This window comes from Panthera pardus, unplaced genomic scaffold (assembly GCF_024362965.1).
Source record: "Panthera pardus isolate Hobbes unplaced genomic scaffold, ASM2436296v1 HiC_scaffold_11, whole genome shotgun sequence".
NCBI classification, from domain to species: Eukaryota; Metazoa; Chordata; class Mammalia; order Carnivora; family Felidae; genus Panthera; species Panthera pardus.
In genome coordinates, this window is record NW_026526666.1 from 10,091,561 (window position 1) to 10,116,099 (window position 24,539).

The 24,539-nt window shown below is 38.6% G+C and overlaps 1 protein-coding gene and 1 pseudogene across 14 annotated transcripts in view; both read left to right on the forward strand.

Annotated features, from left to right (window-relative positions):
- Positions 1 to 24,539, forward strand: part of PHTF1 (putative homeodomain transcription factor 1) — a 93,815-nt gene that overhangs the window by 23,731 nt on the left and 45,545 nt on the right. For 12 of the 14 annotated variants that reach the window (XR_008418055.1, XR_008418060.1, XR_008418061.1 and 9 more), the window contains 9 exons: positions 4,482 to 4,551; positions 5,279 to 5,437; positions 5,687 to 5,764; positions 17,112 to 17,268; positions 18,945 to 19,079; positions 21,258 to 21,417; positions 22,282 to 22,455; positions 22,563 to 22,652; positions 23,656 to 23,877. Coding sequence is in view for 6 of the 14 variants with exons in the window: in XM_019457887.2 (XP_019313432.1) it covers positions 4,482 to 4,551; positions 5,279 to 5,437; positions 5,687 to 5,764; positions 17,112 to 17,268; positions 18,945 to 19,079; positions 21,258 to 21,417; positions 22,282 to 22,455; positions 22,563 to 22,652; positions 23,656 to 23,877 (1,245 nt within the window). In the remaining 8 variants the exon portion in view is untranslated. The remainder of the gene's footprint in view (positions 1 to 4,481; positions 4,552 to 5,278; positions 5,438 to 5,686; positions 5,765 to 17,111; positions 17,269 to 18,944; positions 19,080 to 21,257; positions 21,418 to 22,281; positions 22,456 to 22,562; positions 22,653 to 23,655; positions 23,878 to 24,539) is intronic. The other 2 variants (XM_019457889.2, XM_019457890.2) reach the window with 1 other exon arrangement.
- LOC128772972 (uncharacterized) lies at positions 9,791 to 15,213 on the forward strand (annotated as a pseudogene).

Genomic DNA, 24,539 nt, shown 5'->3' on the forward strand with positions numbered 1-24,539 from the left:
CATTATTGCACTATATGCTAACTAAATTAATTAATTAATTTAAAAAAGCTAGAAACATTGCATCACCCCCAAAAAAGATGACTACATTTATTTAAACAGAGCTAAAGATCAATACTGGCTCAATGTCTAAAATTGGGAAATAGCAAATGGCTGTAACCTTTAATTTTTACTTTAATTTTAAAGGTTAAATACCTAATTTTTAAAACTTGTTTAGCATTTATATATGTTGATTATGAAATTAAAATCCATCTTTTAAAAGTTTTGAAGTAGTGAAATAAAACTTTTAGGCAAACCAGGAGTTTAAAACACAAAAGATAATTCACAAACTTGATTCATAATATACAGCAAGGTTATTAGGGTTTGTAAGCCCTGAGTTTTTCCTGTAAAAAACTGTTGTCTATATGTTAATAAAATTGAGTAAATGCCATCCCTTTGGAGCAATAATGATTAATTTAAGAAACATTAGAAACTTGGAGATGTAGCAAGTACTCTATAAAAGTCCATGCATTTTTATCTTTTAGGAGAAATGAATATATGTCTAATAACATCACAAATTAAGCTGCTTTAATTTGAGGTGGTAGATGATAAAGGCCCTGAAAGGATTCTTTCTTCATGCCCTGAAAAAAAGTTTAGGACTAGATTTTTGGTTAAATGTGGTAGATTAGCCATACACATTTATAATCTCTCCCTTCTGAATCACCACTAAGTTACATGAAAGGAATCCATAAAGGGGTTGTATAGAATGGGTACCTCCCCAAAGTCAAGGAAAAAGATTGAGGAGGAAGGTCTCAGCAAATGAGAAATCTACATATATTTGGAAGATAAAAAATGAATGGAAGAGAGTGTCAGGAGAGCATAGGAGAATGCCAGTTGGCCTGCAAAGCTCCCCAGAGAGGCTTAGGACTTGAATGCACCAAGGTTCTATGTGAGGCAGAGGTGAGCCACAGGGCTAAAAATAGGGGATTAAATGACCTTTGTATACAGAGAGGTTGGACCTCCAGTCTTCTCATCAATCCCTTAAAGACAGGCAACAGTGCCCCTTATGAAGGAGACCACTGGTATTCTGAGAAAATTCATTGGAGAGGGTCTGTGGACAGCGAAGAGCAGGGAAGAATCATACTAAAACCAGAATTGTGACCCCCCCCCCACATTGGTTTAATATCAGAACTTCCACCACAGAAATCTGTAGCCTTCCTATCCCTCCAGATATGGACATTGGGTGATTCCCTCTAGCTGGTTGATTACACTGAAGTGAAACCCCAAATCTATAAGCTATGCTCATATACACAGAGCTTCCAATAAGTTTTAAAGAATTTCTAGACATATCGGATAAAGAGTTAGTATCCAAAATCTATAAAGAGTTTACCAAACTCAGTACCTGAAAAACAAATAATCCGGTGAAGAAATGGGCAGACGACATGAATAGACACTTTCCAAAGAAGACATCCAGATGCCCAGCAGATACATGAAAAGATGCTCAACATTTGCTCATCATCAGGGAAATACAAATCAAAACCACATTGAGATACCACTTCACACCGGTCAGAGTGGCTAAAATGAACAACCCAGGAAACAGATGTTGGCGAGGATGTGGAGAAACGGGAACCCTCCCACTGTTGGTAGGAATGCAAACTGGTGCAACTGCTCTGGAAAACAGAATGGAGGTTCCTTAAAGAATTAAAAATAGAACTACCTTATGACCCAACAATAGCAGTACTAGGAATTTATCCAAAGGATACAGGAGTGCTGATTCATAGGGGCACATGTACCCTAATGTTTACAGCAGCACTGTCAACAATAGCCAAATTATGGAAAGAGCCTAAATGTCCATCAACTGATGAATGGATAAAGAAGATGTGGTTTATATATATAGTGGAATACTACATGGCAATGAGAAAGAATGAAATCTTGCCATTTGCAGAAATGTGGATGGAACTGGAGGGTATTATGCTAAGTGAAATAAATCAGGCAGAGAAAGATATCATATATTTTCACTCATATGTGGAACTGGAGAAACTTAACAGAAGACCATGGGGGAAGGGAAGGGGAAAAAATAGTTTCAAACAGAGAGGGAGGCAAATCACAAGAGACTCTTAGAACAAAGAGAACATAAGAGAACAAACTGAGGGTTGATTGGGGGTGCTGGGGAGAGGGGAAAATGGTTGATGGGCATTGAGGAGGGCACTTGTTGGGATGAGCACTGGGTGTTGTATGTAAGCGATGAATCATGGGAATCTATTCCCAAAGCCAAGAGCACACTGTATACACCGTATATTAGCTAACTTGACAATAAATTATATTAAAAAAAAATTTCTGTTGAAGTAAAACGTGCTCAGGAAATATGGATATACTTATATGTATATAACAGAATTTTCAAGGTACAGATTGAGGAATTTCCACAAACTGAACATAACCGTGTAACAAGCACTAAGATCAAGAGATGGATAATTAGCAGTACCATAGAAGCTTCCCTCACATACTGTTCCAGTCACTGTTACCAGCAGAGGTACACCAGTATCCCAACTGCTAGTGCTATAGATTAATTTTACCTTTTTGAACTTTATATAAGTGAAATTATACAGTACATACATTTTTTAATCTAATGTGTTCTGTTCAGTGTTATGTTTGTGAGATTCATTCATGTCGTTGTATAATTATAGTTTATTTAGCACAACACTACAATTACCCATTCTGCTATTGATGGGCAACATATGAGTGTTGATGGGTAGTTTCCAATTTGGGGCTCTTACAAATAATTCTTCTATGAACATTTTATACACATTATTTGGTGAAATACATACACATTTGTCTTGGGTATAAACCTTGAAGTAGAATACTTAGTCCATCAGGTTTTCAGCACCTCATTCTAGTATATAAGGAAACAGCCGATGCTTATTAGATATTTGACTAAATCCCCAAAGTAAAAGAGAATAGAAAGGAATGAACCCAAAGAGTCAAAATGAAAAATTTAATAGAGAAATTTGAGGAAATTTCTGGAAAGCAGAATAAAAAGACAAAAGAGGTAGAAAATAGAAGAGAAAGTTAAGTCTTAGAGGGAAGAAATATGAAAATAAATTATAGGAAAACTTCCTTAAAGCTGAAAGACATTGATTTCCGTATAGAAGGGATTTTTCAGCACAATAGATGTAAAAGACTCCTATCAAGGCACATCATTCTGAAATTTCTGAACACCATGAATAAAGTGGAGATTCAGAGGAAAGAAACAATTCATGCTCAAAGGATCAGGAATCAGAAATGCACTGGAGTTTGCAACAGCAACATTGGAAGCTAGAAAACAGAAAAATGTCTTAATTCCTGAAGGAAAATTGTTAACAACTTTGAATTTTACACCTAGTGTAACCTTTAATTAGGCATAAGGGTAGACTGAATTCATTTTCAGACATGTAAGGATTAAAAAAGTTATCTTCTGTGACCCCTTTCTCAGGAAGCATGTGAAGGATGTGCTTCAGGAAGACAGGTGTAGGAGCTAGAGATTCACCGCAGAGGTGAAGGGGGTTGTCAGAGTGAGAGTGAGAAGTCCTGCATTACAGTCAGCTGTGCAGCAGGCCTGGAGAGCAACTAATCTGATTACAACATGAAGATAGAAGGTTCTGGGAAGGGTCTTTCCAAAAAAAAAAAAATTTTTTTTTTAAGAAATAAAAGACTTTGATTAATGTTCTGGCATTTGAGTATTTGAAAATGATAAATATTTTAACCGACCATGAATAAAAATATAAAATATGGCTTACAGGGAATATTTCATGATGATCATAACTATTGATTACTGATTTATCAAAAATGAATATAACTAGGATATATGTTTCAGGGGTGGAAGTTAGGATGTGGGGATTAGCTGTATAAGAGAACTAAATTCTTACATGCTGTATTAGGAATTGGTAAATTATTTTTTGAATCAATAAATGAAATAATGGCAGTATAAACATATTATTTAGAAGTATGGAAGTAAATACCAAGAGAAATAGTTTAAAAAAAAAAAAAAAAGGATGAAAGTTATTTGTTTTTGATGAGAGGAGGGGCGGGGTGGGGGGGGAGGGTAATGAGGGGGCTGCTATTTTGTACTTACTGATCCTTTGGCATTGTTGGATTTTTTTTAATTTTTTTTATTTAAAATTTCTTTTTTTTAAAAAAAAAAAAAAAAAAAAAAACCAGAACATTACTAGGCTCCACACCCAATGTGGGGCTTGAACTTGTGACCTCAAGATTAAGAGTCACATGCTCTATGCCTGAGCCAGCCAGGTGGCCCTATTGTTGGATCATTTTAAAAAGTGGTAAAAGTATATTTTTTGTATTACTTGATAAACTAAAAACTAAAACATTAATGATAAGTTCTTTTAAGGAACATTAGGATTAAAGTGTCCCCGTTAAAAGGGAGTCATAAAGAAAAAAAAAATGTGAGTTTACCTTTTGTATTTAAAAGAGCTTTTTAGCCTTATCTCTGGTTTTGTTTTGTTTTATTCTAGGGCTTCAAAAACAAACCAAAAAAGATGGGTCACATAAAACCAGACTTGATTGACGTGGACTTAATCAGAGGTGAGTTCCAACTTTGGCTCATTTCTTATGTATATTATTATATTATTTCATAGTGGTGCTAGATATTATCTTCCCTTTATGATGGTACTTTAATCTCCAAAAGGAATATTCTTCCCTCATTCAGGCCTTAGGATTTTTTCCCCTTTGCTTTGGTACTGTGTGGCTATATAAATTATATATATGGTGTCCATAAGCGTAAATTATATACATGGTGTCCATAAGGGTAAAAAAGGGATGAACTTGGAAATTGCTGTTGTGTAATTGAGAAAAATATACTGTATAACATTCATGTAAGCCTGATTTATTTTGAGCTCCTGTCCTAGTGATTGAGGCAAGGAGTTATATTTAATGAACATCTGAGAGGATTCTTTTTATTTTTTTTGTTATTCTTTTTAATGTTTTTATTTATTTTTGAGACAGAGACAGAGCATGAGCAGGGGAGGGGAAGAGAGAGAGGGAGACACAGAATCTGAAGCAGGCTCCAGGCTCTGAGCTGTCAGCACAGAGCCCGACCCGGGGCTCGAACTCACAGACTGTGAGATCATGACCTGAGCCGAAGTCGGACGCTCAACCGACTGAGCCACCCAGGCGCCCCGAGAGGATTCTTTCTAACTGAACTGGTTATGTGTTGATTTTTACTCTCAGCTGTTTTTAATATAGTGTTACAAGGAAGCATTACTATAGTATATGTAAATGTTTGATGTTTTGTTTTATTGTATATTTAAAGGCTCAACATTTGCCAAAGCCAAACCTGAAATTCCGTGGACATCTCTGACTCGAAAGGGGCTTGTTCGAGTTGTCTTTTTCCCGTTGTTCAGCAATTGGTGGATTCAGGTTACCTCTTTAAGAATCTTTGTTTGGCTGCTACTGCTTTACCTCATGCAAGGTAATTGGAGGGGTGGAATAAATTATGACAGGTTTTTTTGTTTTGTTTTGTTTTTTTGCTGCTTTTGCTATTAGATGATGCAGACCTTACTGTTCTTAGTTTTACCCTTCCTTCAAGAGTTTAAAGTACAAAGAAATGAAGGAACGTACACCATTTGGGGATCATCTTCGATTTATTAGCTCACAGAGAGCAAACATGATTGTCTAACTCTCTTCTCTTGAATTTCTTTCTACCCGTCTTGCTGGCCAGGCCTTTTCAATCTTTTCTTCTGTGTGACCTTTGAATATTGGATTACCTCAAGATTGGATCCTGGATTCTCTTTTCTAGGTACTCTTGTCAAGCCCCATTGCTTTAAAATAGCTGATCAACTGGTGATTCTCAAATTTATATCTCCAGGCCAGATCTCTCTGCTGAACTTCAGACTTATAAATCCAACTGCCTGCTTTTAGGCATTTCTGTATAGAGATTTAACAGGTATCTTGAACCTAATCCTATCCAAAATGGACCTCTGGATTTTTTTTTTTCATCATAGTCCACGACGCTAGCATCACTTTGCCTAGACCACTGGAATAATGTCTACTCTGAGCCTTCTTTCTACCAACCATTATTTTTACAGCAACTAGACAAATCTTTTACAGTAGAATTCATATCATGTCATTTTCCTGGTTAAAACTCTTGAGAGATTTCTCATTGCCCTTGGAGTAAAAATCCAGACTCCTCACCACAGCTTCAGTGCCCTACGTGGTCTGTTCCCTGCTGACTTCTTAGAGGTCGTGTCTTACTGCTCTCCTCCTTGCTTGCTGTAGGTATACTGGCCCTTTTTCTGTGCTTCATACAGAATTCTGCATTCTGTTTGAAGGCTATCTTTTTTCTCATCTTTAGGATCTGAACTCAGATGGAACTTTCATAGAGAGGGCAGCCCTATCTGTACCTTCTAATTTTTTTTTTTTAATGCTTATTCATTTTTGAGAGAGACGAGTGCAAGGGGGGAGGGGCAGAGAGAGAAGGAGACAGAATCTGAAGCAGGCTCCAGGCTCCGAGCTGTCAGCACCAAGCCCGAAGTGGGGCTAGAACCCACAAACCTCGAGATCATGTTCTTGGACGCTCAACCAACTGAGCCATGCAAGTGCCCCATGTACCTTCTAAATAGTCCTACCATTCCCCAGGAATCTATTTTAATTTCTTTTTTTTTTTAATTTTTTTTTAATTTTTTAATGTTTTTATTTATTTTTGAGACAGAGAGAAACAGAGCATGAGCAGGGGAGGGGCAGAGAGAGAGAGAGGGAGACACAGAATCCGAAGCAGGCTCCAGGGTCTGAACTGTCAGTACAGAGCCTGACGCGGGGCTTGAACTCATGGACTGTGAGATCATGACCTGAGCTGAAGTCGGACGCTTAACCGACTGAGCCACCCAGGCGCCCCTCTATTTTAATTTCTGTATTCCACAACTACCTGATGTTGACGTTTCTCTTCTACATTCAGGGACCCAGCACATTCTCTTTACCACTATATGGCCACTGCCTACCAGGAATACTTTCTGAAAGGGGACCATGTATATACTATGGTTATACCTAAGCAAAAAAGACATGAATTAGAACAGAGTAGGTGAAGGTTGGGTTAGGGTGGAAGGATTTGGGGTGACTTTTATTTTATCTGTGTCAGTTTTTTTGAATTAACTTATAGTGGGAAAGATAAATCTATGAATTTATGGATCTGTAAGTTCAGTTTTCTAAAGTTGTGACAATGCTGTCCAATAGAATTTTGATGATGCTAGAAGTGTTCTATGTCTCACTACCCAGTGCAGTAGCTGTTAGTCATGTGTGGTTTTTGTGAGTACTCGCAATGTGGTTAGTGTGACTAAGGAACTGAATTTTAATTTTATTTAATTGTAAATAAATAGCTGTCATTTTAATGGCTGCATAATATTCCATCATATGAATACACTGTCATTTAAAATGATCGTTTTCATGTCTATGTGAGTCTCTCATATGGATTTACCATAAATACTTTTTATAGCTACTTAGTATTCCATTATATAAAAGTATCATAATTTAAATAACTTTCCATATTATGAACATTTAGATTATTCCTGGGTTTTTATCCCTATTAATAATGCCATCATGAACAAAATTTTCCATATTTTATATTATTTCCTTAGAATTTATTCTCTGAAATAGAATTAAGAGATTGAAGAATGTAAACATTTTAAGGCTTTTAGTACATAAAATGAAATTGCTGGGGGCACACTTCTTTTTGGAAAGTAGTGGATGACAGTGCTTGTCTTAGCACAATCTGACTATCATTATTATAATTTTAAAAAATGTTACCTAATTGAATGTACAAAAAAATTGTGTGTTACTCATATAGTTTGCATTTTTTGGTTGCTTATAAAAATGAACTTGTAAATGTTTTTCCACATGTTATTGAAGAATTTAAATTATATATATTAATTTTCATATATGCCATGGTCTATTTCTAAACTACATATTCTGCCCCATCAGAATCTGTAGTTATTCTGGTTATTCTCGTATCTGTACCACATTTCTTTAATTATTGTTGTTTAATATGTAGTAACATTGAGTAGTATTCCTTTTCAGCATTTCTCAGATGTTTTTACTTGCTTACTTTTTCAAAATAATTTAGAATTATTTTATCCTAATCAAAACGAAAAACTAATTTGGAATTAGACTGTAACTTCCCCCTTCCCATGAAGATTTTGATATATTTAGGGGGAGTGGGGAGAAAATTGATATATTTCACCTTTTAATCAAGTCTTCTGTTACATCTCTATTTATTAAAGCTTTGTAGGATTTTTAGTTCTTAGATCTTCCTAAAGTTTTTTTTTTTTAATTTATTTTTTTTTTAACGTTTATTTATTTTTGAGACAGAGAGAGACAGAGCATGAACGGGGGAGGGTCAGAGAGAGGGAGACACAGAATCTGAAACAGGCCCCGGGCTCCGAGCTGTCAGCACAGAGCCCGACGCGGGGCTAGAACTCACGGACTGCGAGATCATGACCTGAGCCGAAGTCGACCGTTTAACTGACTGAGCCACCCAGGCGCCCCTTCCTAAAGTTTTTTAGGAAGATTTTTTAATCCAGTAAAATATATATAACATATACTTTACCATCTTCACCGTTTTTACATATACAGTCGGTGGCATTAAGTCCATTTACATTGTTAGGCAACCATCACTGCCGTCCATCTCCAGAACTTTTTTCATCTTTCCAAACTGAGACATAGAACGATAATTCCCCAATTCCTCCCCTCTTGGGCTCCGGGCAACCATTCTACTTTCTCTCTGAACTCTACTTTCACAGTTCCTCTGTGACTATCTAGAGTAGTCTGGGTACCTCATGTAAGTAGAACATTGCAGTATTTGTCCTCTTGAGCCTGGCTTATTTCACTTAGCATAATGTTTTCAAGGTTCATCCATATGTAGCACATGTATTTCCTTCCTTTTGAAGGGTAAATAAGAATCCATTATGTGTATATCCCATATTTCATTTAAATATTCATCCATCAATGGACACTGGGTACTTCTACATTAAAGTAAAATATTTATGTGTTTATTTTTGTTGTTGCTGCTGCAGATATGATACTTTTTATTTTATAAATTTCAACTGGTTAGTGCTGTTACATTTGAAGGCTGTTTATGTTTAAAATTGTTATAACCGGCCTCTTTATTAACCTCTCATTAATTTGAATAGTTTTTCAGTGCTCCTCTCAGATTTTCTTATTATACAACCATGTTTTTGGCAAATAATGAAAATCTGGTCTCATTTTTCATGCATTTCATTTACTATTATTGAATTAGTCAACATTTTCAGAGCAGTGTTTAGGTGATAACAGTAAGAATGGTCATCCTTGTTTTGGTCTCGATTCAGAATGTCTTCATTAGTATGATGTGTGTTCACTTACTCTTTAGTATATAAGGGACATATTTTTATATTCCTGTAATTTTAGAAGAGCTTGGCATTTAAGATTAATTACAAATCAGGAACAAATGTTAATTTTTGTGGAATGCTTTTTCACCATAGGAATTGGCCAAACTCAGTGGTTAAAGGTACAGTCCTTCACAAGACTGTCCTCACTTCAGACACCAGCCTCACTTTGGGATTCCCCAGTGCTACCCTAACTTCTGACCCCCTGGCTACAGTTTTGAGGGTCCCTCACTCATTCCTGCATGTTTGATAATTCACTCCCAGAACTCAGGAAAGTGTTATACTTACAATTACAGTTTTGTAATATTAAAAGTATATTATTATACAAATTAGAACAGATGCATAGTGTGAGAGGATTCAAAATAGGAAGTTTTCATCATCCTCAGGGATATGGTACCCATTCTGCCATGATGGGTAGCAAAGCTGACAGACTAGTGTCAATCAGGGATGCTCACCCAAGCTTTGGTATCCATAATTTTTATCGAGGATTTATTATGTAGGTATAACTAATCGAGTAATTGATCAAGTGGCCAACTCAGTCTTCAGCCTTTGTTCCCTCCCCACCCCTTCCCAGAGGTCAGGCTGATCCAATGTGCCTCAGAGCCTCAACCCTCTAATCACATGGTTGGTCTTTCTGGCATGGCTACCCCATCTGCAGCCACCTCATTGGCGTAAACTATCAGGTATGGTCCAAGGGGCGCACTGTGAATAACCAAGGTACTTCCATCACTTGAAAAATTCCAAGGATTTAGAGGTTACCTCCCAGGAATCAGGGACAAAGGCCTTTTACATAATTGCCAATTGAGATGATTTGTATATATATCACCCAAATTATGTTATTAAATTATTGGATTAAATCAGTTCAGTAAACAAACATGTAAGTGCCTACAATGTGTGCACAAGTCGTGTTCTGTCTGGGCTCTGAGATACATTTTTCGCTCCAGCATAAACCCTGCATGGTCTTGGTGAATTATTCTTTGTTTTATTGTCAAATTTACTTTGATAGTATTTCAGTTATTCATTCAACAGATAATAAGTGCCTCTTATGTGCTGCATACTGATCTAGCTATAGCAGTGAACCCAAGAGACAAAAAAATCCCTTCATTCATGGTGCCTGCTTTTTAGTAGTAAATTTATATCCATATTCATAAGCCAGCAAGATCTGTAGTTTATTGTTTTGGTGCTGTCATTTTTATGTTTGGGTGATAGGCTGTTAGAGCATGAAATGAATTTGGTAGCTTTTTCTCCACATAGGAATAGTTTATATAGCACAAGAATTATCTTTTTTTTTTTTTTAATGTTTATTTATTTTTGAGAAAGGGAGTGAGAGCGTGAGCAGAGGAGGGGCAGAGACAGAGAGGGAGACAGAGAATTCCAAGCAGACTCTGCACTGTACACATAGAGCCTGATGGCGGGGCTCAAACTCACAAACCATGAGATCGTGACCTGAGCCAAAATCAAGAGTCAGACACTTAACTGACTGACCTACCCTGGTGCTCTATTTTAATTAATTATTTTTTTATTTGAGAGAGAGAGAGATCAAGCATGCACAAGGGGGAGAGGGGCGGAGGGAGGGAGGGAGGGAGGGAGGGAGGGAGGGAGGGAGAGAGGGAGAGAGAGAGAGAGAGAGAGAGAGAGAGAGAGAGAGAGAGAGAGAGAGAGAGAGAACATCTTAAGCAGGCTCCATGCTCAGCACAGAGCCGATGTGGGACTTGATCTCGTGACCCGAGTCAAAATCAAGAGTGGGATGCTCAACTGACTAAGCCACATAGGCGCATCTAAGAATTAATTTTACATGAAAGTCTGAAAGAACTCACCTATTAAATTGTATCTGGAATATTTTGGATGTAGTTTTTGATATTTTTCTGTTTCTTTCACCATCTGTTTCTTTGGACAGTTCATATTGCATAGAGCAGTTCATAGCATAGTAGTTAAGAGTAAGGACTCGAGCCCAGTTGGCTGGGTTCAGATCCCAGCTTTGCTAATTGCTACCTGTATAATTGTGGGAAATTATTAGAAAATACTGATCCTCAGAGCAGAACATCACTTCATAAGGTATGTGTCATACAGCATCTAGCTATTTCTTGGTAGAAAGCCTTTTGAAATATCCAGATTATTGTCAGAAAGGCAAATCCTTCAAACACATCATTCTCTTTCTCTGTGACCTGAGACTTCAGGTTTTGCCTCAGCTGATGTGTTGGTGGATCGTATTGTCGGAAGTTATGTGCTTTTACCTTGTACTTTTAAAATTGATAGGTTTTTGGCTGCCACCTGGAGCAGGAGCGGGGGGAGAGCGCGGCGTGGGCAGCAGTGGTGCTGGTGGTGACTCCACCACAGAGCAGGAGGGCCAGGGCAACACGCTCACTCTGTCCCCGGTGAGCGGTGTGTGCAGGGAAGGCGCTCAGGGTGGCGACTGTGGCCGGGGCTGCGGTGTCCCCTGAGTGGCGGCGACAGTGCCACTTGGCAGTGCCCCCCAGCAAAAGCCGGTTCCTTTCCTGTTGGGAGCATGGGGCTGGGGCCCAGGGGACCCTGGGCCACGGAGAGCAGGAAGAGGATGGACTGCCCGGCCCTACCCCCCCACTCCCCACCCCCCACCCCATGGAAGAAGGAGGAAGTGATCCAAAAATCTGGACTCAGTGCCAGCAAGATTGATGTCAACTAGTTCAGTCCAAGTGGTAAGAAGTTCAGAAGCAAACCTCGGTTGGCAAGGTACCTGGGAAATACTGTTGACCTCTGCAGTTTAGACTTCAGAACTGGAAAGATGATGCCTGGTAAATTACAGAAGAATGAACAGAGACTGTGGAATGATTCTCTCAATCAAAATAAATTGTATATTGTGTCGCCTTTATGCTCTAGCTGTGCTGGACTACTCCTAATACTTAACCATGGCATGTGCTTTCAAGATTCTGCTTGCTCAGGTGCTATTTCCTCTGCTTGGAATGTGCTTCCCCCCTTCCTCTCCATCTGGTGGACTCCTACTCATCCAACGCCCAGCTCCATTGTCTCCACCTCTGTAAAGCCTGCTCCTGCATTCATCAGGCAGAACCAGCCCCTTCTTCCATAATGCCTCCCTGGTGCTTTGCCATTGTATTTATGATTGTTTGCTTCAACTAGACCCTGAACTCCATAAGGGCAGGGACTGTCCTTCCTTCCTTTCTTTCTTCCTTTCATCCTCCCTCCCTCCCTCCCTCCCTCCCTTCCCTAGCACATAGTAAGTGCTTAATGTTTGCTTCTTGTTTGTTTGATTTAATATCCACCTCGTTCCAGAAATGTATAGTGCTCATAAATATTGAATACAAGCAGCAAGGGAAAGAAGAAGAAGGGAAGACAGATCAGGTTTGCAGCAGACCTGACCACAGAAACTCTGCGGGCCAGAAAGGAGTGGCAGGATGTATTCAACATGCTGAATCAGAAAAATATGCAGCCAAGAGTTCTTTATCCAGTAAGGCTGTCACTCAAAATGGAAGGAGAGATAAAGAGTTTCTCAGACAAACAAAAAGTAAAGGAGTTTATGAGCACTAAACCATCCCTGCAAGAAATTGTAAGTTGGACTCTTTGAGTGGAGAAAAGATGAAACACAACAAAAAAGACCAAAAGCAACAAAGATTAGAAAGGACCAGAGAACATTACCAGAAACTCCAATTCTACAGGCAACACAATGGCACTAAATTCATCTTTCAGTACTCACTCTAAATGTCAATGGACTAAATGCTCCAGTCAAAAGACATAGGGTATCAGGATGGGTAAGAAAACAAGCCCCATCTGTATGCTGCTTACAAGAGACCCATTTTAGACCTAAAGATATCTACAGATTCAAAGTAGGGGATAGAGAACCATCTATCATGCTAATGGTCGCCAAAAGAAAGCCAGAGTAACCATACTTACATCAGATGAACTAGATTTTAAAATAAAGACTGCAATAAGAGATGAAGAAGGGCATTATATCATAATTAAGGGGTCTATCCACTAAGAGGATCTAACGATTGTAAATATTTATGCCCTCAACAAGAAAGCACCCAAATATATAAATCAATCACAAACATAAGCTCATTAATAATAACACCATGATAGTAGGGGACTTCACCCCACTTACAGCAATGGACAGACCGTCTAAGCAGAAAATCAACAAGGAATCAATGCCTTTGAATGATACACTGGACTGGATGGACTTAACAGATATATTCAGAACATTTCATCCTAAAGCAGCAGAATACACACCCTTCTCTAGTGCACATGGAAAATTCTCCAGAATAGATCACATAGGGGGACACAAATCAGCCCTCAGCAACTACAAAAAGATCAAGATCATACCTTGCATATTTTCCTACCACAACACTATGAAACTTGAAATCTATCACAGGAAAAACCTTGGAAAGACCATGAATACTTGGAGATTAAGGAACATACTACTAAAGAATAAACGGGTTAACTAAGAAATTAAAGAGAAGATGAAAAAATACATGGAAGCCAATGAAAATGAAAACACAACAGCCCAAAACCTCTGGGATGCAGCAAAGGCAGTCATAAGAGGGAAGTATATAGCAATCCAGACCTTCCTAAAGAAGAAGAAAGGTCTCAAATAAACAGCCTAACCTTACACCTTAAAGAGCTGGAAAAAGAACAGCAAAGAAAGCCCAAAACCAGCAGAAATGGGAAATAATAAATATGAGAGAGGAGGGCTCACAGCCAACCCTGCAGAAATACAAACAATAATAAGAATATTATGAACAATTATATGCCAATAATTTGGGGAATCTGGAAGAAATGGACAAGTTCCTAGAAACATAAACTACCAAAACAAACAGGAAGAAATAGAAAATTTGAACAGAGCCATAACCAGTAAAGAAATTGATTCAGTAATCAAAAATCTCCCAACAAACAAGAGTCCAAGGCTGGATGGCTTTCCAGGGGAATTCTACCAAACATTTAAAGAAGAGTTAACACCTATTCTTCTGAAACTGTTCCAAAAAATAGAAATGGAAGGGAATCTTCCAAACTCATTCTATGAGGTCAGCATTACCTTGATTCTGAAAACAAAGACCCCACTAAAAAGGAGAACTACAGACCAATTTCTCTAATGAACATGGATGCAAAAATTCTGAACAAGATAGCCAGCCAGACCCAACAACACATTAAAAGAATTATTCACCACGATCAAGTGGGATTTATTCCTGGGATGCAGGGCTGGTTCAATATCTGCAAGTCAATCATTGTGATATATCACATTAATACCAGAAAGGATAAGAACCACATGATCCTCTCAATAGATGCAGAGAAAGCATTTGACAAAATATAGCATCCTTTCTTGATAAAAACCCTCAAGAAAGTAGGGATAGAAGGATCAGACCTCAAGATCATAAAAGCCATATATGACAGACCCACCACTAATATCATCTTTAATGGGGAAAAACTGAGACTTTTCCCTCTAAGGTCAGGAAAGAGACACGGATGCCCACTGTCGCCACTGTTATTCAACATAGTGCTGGAAGTCCTAGCCTCAGCAATTAGACAACACAAAGAAATAAAAGGCATCTAAATCAGCAAGGAGGAAGTCAAACTGTCACTCTTCAGAGATGACATGATCATCTATGTGGAAAACCCAAAAGACTCCACCAAAAAACTGCTAGAACTGATTCATGAATTCAGCAAAGTCACAGGATATAAAATCAATGTACAGAAATAGGTTGCATTTCTATACACTAATAATGAAATGGCAGAAGGAGAAATGCAAGAATTGATCTCATTTACAATTGCACCAAAAACCATAAAATATATAAGAATAAACCTAATCAAAGAGGTGAAAAATCTTTACACTGAAAACTATAGAAAGCTTATGAAAGAGATTGAAGAACCTCCCCGCCCCCCCCCCCCCCACACACACACACAATGGAAAAACATTCCATGCTCATGTATTGGAAGAACAAATATTGCTAAAATGTCAATACTGCCCAAAGCAATCTACATATTCAATTCAATTCCTATCAAAATAATATGAGCATTCTTTCTTCACAGAGCTAAAACAAACAATCCTAAAATTTGTATGGCACCAGAAAAGACCCCGAATAGCCAAAGCAATCCTAAAAAAGAAAACCAAAGCTGGAGGCATCACAATTCTGGACTTCAAGCTGTATTACAAAGCAATAATCATCAAGACAGTATGGTACTGGCACAAAAACAGACACATAGATCAATGGAACAGGTAAAGAGCCCAGAAACAGACCCATATTTATATGGTGAACCAATCCATGACACAGGTAGAAAGAATATACAATGGAAAAAAGACAGTCTCTTCAGCAAATGGCACTGGGAAAACTGGACAGCATGAAAGCTCTTTGTGCAGAAGAATGAAACTGGGCCACTTTCTTACACCATACACATAAATACATTCAAAATGAATGAAAGACCTAAACATAAGACAGGAAGCCATCAAAATCCTAGAGGAGAAAACAGACAACAGGCTCTTTGACTTCAGCCACAGTAACTTCTTACTTGACATGTGTCCAGAGCCAAGGGAAACAAAAGCAAAAATGAATTATTGGGACCTCATCAAGATAAAAAGCTTCTGGACAGGAAAGGAAACAATCAGCAAAACCAAAAGCCAACCAATGGAATGGAGAAGATAGTTGCAAATGAAATATCAGATAAAGCGTTAGTATCCAAAATCTATTAAGAACTAATCAGACTCAACACCCAGAATCCAAATAATCCAGTGAAGAAATGAAGACATGAATAGACGCTTTTCCAAAGAAGACATCCAGATGGCTAACAGACACATGAAAAAATGCTCAACATCACTCACCATCGGGGAAATACAAATCAAAACCGCACTGAGATACCAGCTCACACCAGTCAGAGTGGCTAAAATTAACAACTTAGGCAACAACAGATGTTGGCGTGGATGTGGAGAAAGAGGAACCCTTTTGCACTGCTGGTGGGAATGCAAACTGGTGCAGCCACTCTGTAAAAGAGTGTGGAGGTTCCTCAAAAAATTAAAAATAAAACTACCCTATGACCCAGCAATTGCACTACTAGGTATTTATCCAAGGGATATAGGAGTGCTGATTCAAAGGGGCACATGCACCCCAATATTTATATCAGCACTATTGACAATAGCCAAAGTATGGAAAGAGCCCACATATCCATCAACTGATAAATGGATAAAGAAGATGTGGTGTGTGTGTATGTATATATATGTGTATATACACACAATCGAATATTACTCAGTGATCAAAAAGAATGAAATCTTGCCATCTGCAATAACATGGATGGAACTAGAGTGTATTACGCTAAGTGAAGTAAGTCAGAGAAAGATAAATATCATATGACTTCACTCATACGTGGAATTTAAGATACAAAACAGATGAACATAAAGGAAGAGAAGCAAACATATAAAAACAGAGAGGGAGGCAAACCATAAGAGACTCTTAAATACAGAGAACAAACTGAGGATAGCTGGTGGGGTGTCGGGTAGGGGGATGGGCTAAATGGGCAAGGGGCATTAAGGAGGACACTTGTTGGGATGAGCACTGGGTGTTTACATGTAAGAGATGAATCACTAAATTCTATTCCTGAAATCATTATTACCCTATATGTTAACTAGCTGGGATGTAAATTTACAAAAACAAAAAAATTACATTGGTAGATTTTTGTAGCAATAGTTTGTACAATTGCTAAGATTAGGCATAAAGAATGAGCCGTGATGTTTTACATTTTGAAACCTCTTCTTTTCAGTTATAGCACTCGTGTTATATTTTATGATGCCTATTGTGAATGTAAGCGAAGTACTTGGACCCTTGTGCCTTATGTTACTCATGGGAACTGTCCACTGTCAAATTGTGTCTACTCAGATAACAAGGCCATCGGGAAACAATGGAAATCGGAGAAGAAGGTAAGATAAGAAATTGCACTTGTAGTTGTGTTTTCTGAGAGAGGCATTGAACAGATTTAGAATATCTTCTTTTTTTTAATTTTTTTTTTTAACGTTTATTTATTTTTGAGACAGAGACAGAGCATGAACGGGGGAGGGGCAGAGAGAGAGGGAGACACAGAATCGGAAGCAGGTTCCAGGCTCTGAGCCATCAGCCCAGAGCCCGACGCGGGGCTCGAACTCACGGACCGCGAGATCGTGACCTGAGCTGAAGTCGGATGCTTAACCGACTGAGCCACCCAGGCGCCCCCAGACTTAGAAAATCTTTGATGAAATTAATAAAAAATCTTCCTGGTTTACAATTTTTTTTTTTTATAATTTTTTTTAACGTTTATTTATTTTTGAGACAGAGACAGAGCATGAACAGGGGAGGGGCAGAGAGAGGGAGACACAGAATCTGAAACAGGCTCCAGGCTCTGAGCGGTCAGCACAGAGCCCGACGCGGGGCTTGAACTCACGGGCCGCGAGATCATGACCTGAGCCGAAGTCGGACGCTTAACCGACCAAGCCACCCAGGCGCCCCTACAATTTTTTTTAAATTATTTTTTGGCTTAAAAAAAAAAAATGCTTTTCGTTCTTCTTCCAGATGCTAAGAAACCTTGTCATGACCTATTTAATCCCTGGTGGGATTTTGTCATTCAGTAAAGTTGTTTAAGAGGAAAAATTTGATACTGCAATAGTTATACTCTTAAAATTTACTTCAGTGATTTTGAAAAAAAATTTTTTGACATTCAGTCTCAATCAAAATTTGGTGAAAATTCACTATGTAAACAAGGATGTTAGTACATTGGGCTAGTGCTAGTAAAATTTTTACTTTTTTCCAGTTTATGTAAAGAATGGATTTCTAAGTGCTCTAAGCTTTTAACAGAGATTAATTTCTCTTTTCTATACATTGAATTCACTTTGTTTTTATTGGTTATATGCCATCTGTGAGTTTTGGAACTGTTATAAAGGCTTTTAAGGTAAATGTTAGGTATATTACCTTCCAAAAGTTACATTATCTTTTCTCAGAATATCTGTAAATTTTTGTTTTCCTAAGCAATTACCAAATGAGATTTTTTCGCAATGAATTTCAACATATTTATTCTTATTTTTGAATGTTATTTTCAAACCATTTTTTTTTTCAAAGAGAGGATTCCTTGCAATTAATGATTTCTAAGGAAATCCCGTGGTGTATCTTGGTGATTTAGATATATATTTTAACTGCTTAGGGTATCAATACAAAGTGATCAATTGCTGTTATTTTGTGTTCTCTGAGTAAATGTGTCAGATGGATAGATTTCTGACATCCATATTTAAAGGCATTGTTCTTTGTGCTAGTGGTGTTGAATGTACATGGAAAGACTCTTGGTCATACACGTGAAAAATTTTTTTCTAGTAATATTTTTGATATCAGTTCAATTTCTTTAAATATTAAACAAAATGATAGCATAGGACTTTGGTTTCGAACCTGGTTTTGCCCTTAAGTCAGAAACATTCTTGCATGATTTTATCCTCATTACAAGAAGTTCACTATACTTAATTTCAGGTAGTAACCCATTGCTATCATTTTCTGTAGGGATATTTTGGGTAGAAACATACAAGTTCTTGAATAACCTGAAGTTGTTGAAATACTTTTTTTTTTTTTTTTTTTGTAGAAAATTACGAAAAACTGTAAATGGTGACGGGAGCCGAGAAAATGGAAATAACTCTTCTGATAAAGTCAGAGGAGTAGAAACTTTGGAATCTATACCCTTTATTGGTGGATTTTGGGACAGTCTCTTTGGCAACAGGTGAGAAGGCTTATGTTGGAATTTTTACTTGATTTTGTATTCACATTAGTGTTAACATAGTATATTATCTGATTGGGAGTATACAGTGTAAGCATAATTGTGGTATGATTTTTAAGGATTCTAGAAGGATTTGTTTACTCCAGGTGTCTCCACTGTCATGTTACCCATAAGTCCAGTATTCTACCATAAAAGTTCATTCTGTTTGATTTTTAACAGTATTATAGACCACAAGATTATAGAAATATAAATACTTGGAAAGGGTAAATATTTTAAGCCGTATCAGCTGACAGCTTGAGGGGAAAAAAAGAATTTTAAAAAGATCAGATATTTTTCAGTGTGGAAGCTGATACCTCTTTAGAAATGGGATGCAGGAGGCTGGTGTTGATGGGCTATAGGACAGAAAGGGAAGTGGATCCAAAACATGTTCTATCTTCTTCATGATTTTGCAGGTCGGAACAACACTAGTATGACTTGAGGAAATACTTATTTTGTCATATGTTAATGATTATGACTCAAAAACAAAGTTCTTTTGCAGTTCCTTTATTTTTTTTTTTAAATGTTTATTTTTGAGAGAGAGAGAGACACACACACAGAGTGTGGGTAGGGGAAGGGCAGAGAGGGAGACACAGAATCCGAAGCAGGCTCCAGGCTCTGAGCTGTCAGCACAAAGCCCGATGCAGGGCTCGAACTCATGGACCATGAGATCATGACATGAGCCGAAGTCGGACACTTAACCGACTGAGCCATCCAGGTGCCCCTTGCGGTTCCTTTTTTTGAAGATGAAGTGCACATTTCCCCCACTTTCCGAAAGCAGAGTGTTCTTTGAAACCTTTCATGGGTCAAAATGGAATAAAGTGAAGAAGCAATTACCATTAATTTCTGCAGAGAAACTTTTGAGCCTTCTTAGACCACCCCCCCCCCCCACCCCCACCCCCCGCCAAATAGCCTCTCTTAGGCTTTTCTGATACCTTAGGACACATCTTACTAGTGGATTGAGATGAAGCACAGATGCTCACAGACACAGTTCGAAGCTCTGGCAGCTTGATGCTAAGATGCTGAGTGTAGTTCCCAGGGACGGGGCCCTCAGGGGCCGCTCTTGCGGCTGGCCGGCAGCTTGTAGGCGCACTGCTCCCATAATGGCTCGCGGTGAAACAAATACTGAGTGCTAGTTTCACTTTACACCTTTGTTCGCAAAAGCAAAAATCCTCCTCAGGTTTCTTTTGGTTAACACGACAGGTGTTAATGTAAGTCTTCCATAAAAGCTAAGTGGCACAATGTGGACTGTAGAAAAGCGGGGGGGGGGGGGGACACTTGTATATTCCCCTACTTTGCTAAAGACGGGTTACACTCTTCAGTTGAAGTGTTGGCTTCTTTGTGTTGAACGTTGTGCTGGGCACTGGGCATCCCCTTTCTCAGTGATTTTATTGTCTAAATAGGAAGATATGAGTATGATACAGTCACAGCAATGTAAAAATACTATAAGTGATTACGTGCTGACGAGAGGCCATGTAGTTGAGCAGACAGAGTAATTCAGGGGTGAAGTAATCAGCAGGAGTCATGAAGGAGCCAAGAATTGCTGGGCTTTGAGGGACAGGTGAGGGGAAGACATTCTAGGAAGTGGCATAAACAGGTGATGTGAGGTAGGCATTGGCACTGTGTTTGAGAGGGAAAGTGGAGAAGACTGAAGCTACCTGCTTGCAAAACTGAAAAGAGGAGGCTTACTCTCAAAATTAATAGTGATGAGTCTTTGGAGACTAGCGATACCTGTATTCTGGCTTCCTATACCCTTAGGCAAGCTAGAAGCCTGAAAAATAGGATTTCTGCATTTTCTTGATTTCCAGAATAATACACAGTTGGCCTGTGGTTAAAGGTACCTGTTGACTAGAAGCCTTACTAATAACATAGTTAATAAGTATATATTGTGTATGTTGTATGTATTATATACTGTATTACAATAAAGTAAGGTAAAGAAAAAGGAATGTTATTAAGAAAATGATAAGGAAGAGGAAATACATTTATAATACTGTACTGTATTTTTTGAAAAGTCCACGAATAAGTGGAACCTGTAGTTCAAACCTGTGTTGTTCAAGGGTCAGGTGTATTACATTCTTCAGAAGAAAGTGATTTCATGAAAGATAGTTCATGCTAGTAATCTTTGTTTTCCTTTTATAAAATTAGGATTAAAAGAGTGAAATTAATATGTAACAAAGGAACTGAAACTGATAATGACCCAAGTTGTCTGCATCCTATCATTAAGAAGAGACAGTGTCGACCAGAGATTAGAATGTGGCAAACAAAAGAGAAAGCAAAATTTTCAGATGGAGAAAAGTGCCATAGGGTAAGATTTAGATGAGTATATATAGCAAAATCTTTTCTTTCCTGCATAAAATGTTCCTATTCGTAGACTCTGCTAGAGGTATCAAATAGATACTAACAGGTTTGTGTAATTTGTCTTAACAAATAAGTGAAATGTAAAACCACAGGACATGAAAAGGAGAGTAACACGCGAAGACTGTAGTTTATTCTTTTAATTTCTGGGACTAGACCTTGTTATTTGATAGGCTACTGACCCAGTCTTAGGAGTAGGCTGGTCGATTTCATCAACGGATCTGTGTGTAGAGGCTCCTGTGTCATATTCCAGAGATGCAATGATAATATAGTAGGGTTTGGGAAGCTATTTTCTAGCTTTAGCACAGATGTTTTATCTCTAAAACTACATTTTATAGTCTTGAAATATCTTCTCACTTGTTAGACTGTGGCATTTAGTAATTACAAAAACAGCTAATCTGTTTGAGTCATTCCTGCAACCAGACACTATTCTAAGTGCTTTACGTGTAGTAAGTCATCCAATTGTTTCAGTAGCTCTGTGAGATAGGTGCTTTTATTATCATCCCTTTTCCTCTGAGGAAAAGGAGCCCCAGAGATTCAGTTACTTGCCTCAGGTTACGTGGCCAGGAAGTCGAAGGGCTCCGATTCAGACTCACGCCTGCGTTTCCAACCTCTCTACATAATACTGCCTCACCGTTTAGGCTGCTTAGTGCCAAGAGAGTTTTCTTTATTGACACCAAGTAAGATATAGGTTTGTTCAGTTTTGGGTTACCTTTACCATTTAGTTTTTTACCTGTTTTTTTGTTTTTACACATGCCGCTTACTAGAGTATTTTGGGCTGTCCCCTGGGGAGAAATTGCTGTTCTCTTTGTAGGAGGCTTTTAGGCATCTGGGTAATGGGATTTCAGATGATCTGTCAAGTGAGGAGGACGGTGAAGCCCGGACACAGATGATGATGTTGCGCAGGAGTGTGGAAGGGGCCTCAAGTGACAACGGCTGTGAAGTTAAGAATAGAAAGTCAATACTTTCTAGGCACCTAAACACTCAGGTAATTTTTAGTTTGTAAAAGTATAGGCATTAACTCCTAAATCACTGAATGCTAACACAAGATATTTGACATGTTTTCCTATTGTTTATTGGCTTGATTTTTGGCAGGTAAAGAAAACCACCACCAAGTGGTGTCACATTGCACGGGATTCAGATAGTCTGGCTGAATCAGAGTTTGAATCGGCAGCCTTCAGTCAGGTAATGTATCCTTCTGAGAGGTCATTGTTCAGGGTGTATTCCTGAGTGTGATAAGTTTACCCACTGCTTTTTTTATTGATTGTCCTGACGTAGTGGTTCTATTTTCCTGGCCTCCCCTGCCGTCAATTGTCTGTCTACCTCTCTGGCTGCTCACCCCCACGAAGAGAAGGAGCTCTGTTTCACTTTGACTCTGATCTTGAAAGTATCATAGATGATCTGATGCTTGGCAGGCAAGAGCTTCCTCAATCCCCAGATGACAAAAAGGCTCCCTCATATTTACTTGGAATATAGAGTTTATTCTTAAGTATCATTCCTTTGTAAGTGGCACTGATGCTGATGAAGATAAATTTTTGAGAAAGGACCCCTGAGAGACGAGCAGCAAATCTCATCATGCAGCTAATAGGATATTGTATATTTGGAATATTATAATTCAGAGGGGGACGGGGCAGATGGTGGTAGGTGGTTTTTGTTTTGATTGACAAGGCAGTTGGGGGCGTGGGAAAACATTCGTGTTTCTGTTTATGCTGCAGGCGAGCTGCACCGTGCAGCCTCTGCTCAGCCTGACTGTCCTTTCCGTGGTTGGCCGGGCCCCGGGACACGACTAGATCTGCAGTCACGCTCACTGTATTTAGAGTAGGGGACACTTTGGGAATGTCAGAAGGCTCTGCCACACCTTTCCAGGGTAGGCCCTCCGGAGGGGCTTGCAGAGGTCACTGTTATCCAGGGCATTCCAGTCAAACAGCCTTATGATTTGGCAGTCAGTTCTTAGAGGGAGTCCTTTTACAGCCCTGCTTGTTAGAGAGTCACACAGGGTTCAACATTTATATCTTAAAATGTATTATTGTTATGTGAAGCCTTATGAACAGGTGAATATTTGGGGGTAAGTTTACGGGAGCTTGCCAGCCATCACCACAGATATCTTGCTTTAATTTTGTTTCAGATATATGATTGCTTTTAAAAATGAATGAAAAAAATAGTTTTGTTTTTCTGTTTCCCTTTAAAGGGCTCTAGGTCTGGCATGAGTGGTGGCTCTCGAAGCCTGACCATGTCCAGAAGAGACTCAGAAAGCACCCGCCATGACTCAGAGACCGAGGATATGCTATGGGACGACCTGCTGCATGGCCCAGAGTGCCGGTCATCTGTCACCAGTGACAGTGAGGGGGCCCATGTGAACACCCTCCATTCAGGGACCAAGCGTGATCCCAAAGAAGATGTTTTTCAGCAGGTCTGTAAAGGTGACGGTAGCCAATATTTACTGTATACCTACACATGCCAGGGGCCGTATTATCTCGTTTGGCTTTACAATAATTGAATGAGGTAGATACTATTATTATCCCTAATGTAGAGATGAGGAAATCGAGCATAATTTGTAAGTGAAGACGTTGGAATTAGAACTCAGGGGCAGGTACTCTGGAATTGCCCTAACATGAATTGTTCTTCATAACACTTTTTCTCATTATTTTCCTTAGAATGATCCTTAATGTTCATTTTATGTGAGCAGAGTGGTGTTTGAATGGTATATCAACCTCATATTTTCAGCGACATCGCAGCATGATGTGTGAATTACTAAGAAATGGCATTACTTGCTTCTCTAGTAATGTATAAACCCAGTGGTGCTTTTAATTTTAGGTCTTATATTAATATCATAAAATCAGAGAACCTGGAATTGGAGATTCCTTAGAAGGTATTTGAACCTTCCAACCAATGTAGGAATTCTTACATGGTAATCATCGTTACTCCTTCTTGGGACTATTGTGATATATCTAATGAGATAATATAAAGTGCTTAGCACAATGTCTGGCAAAGGGTAAGCACCTAATAAATGTTAGCATTATTATTAGTATTGCCATCAGATTATCAGTGGCCTCTGTGTAAGTACTTCTGGAG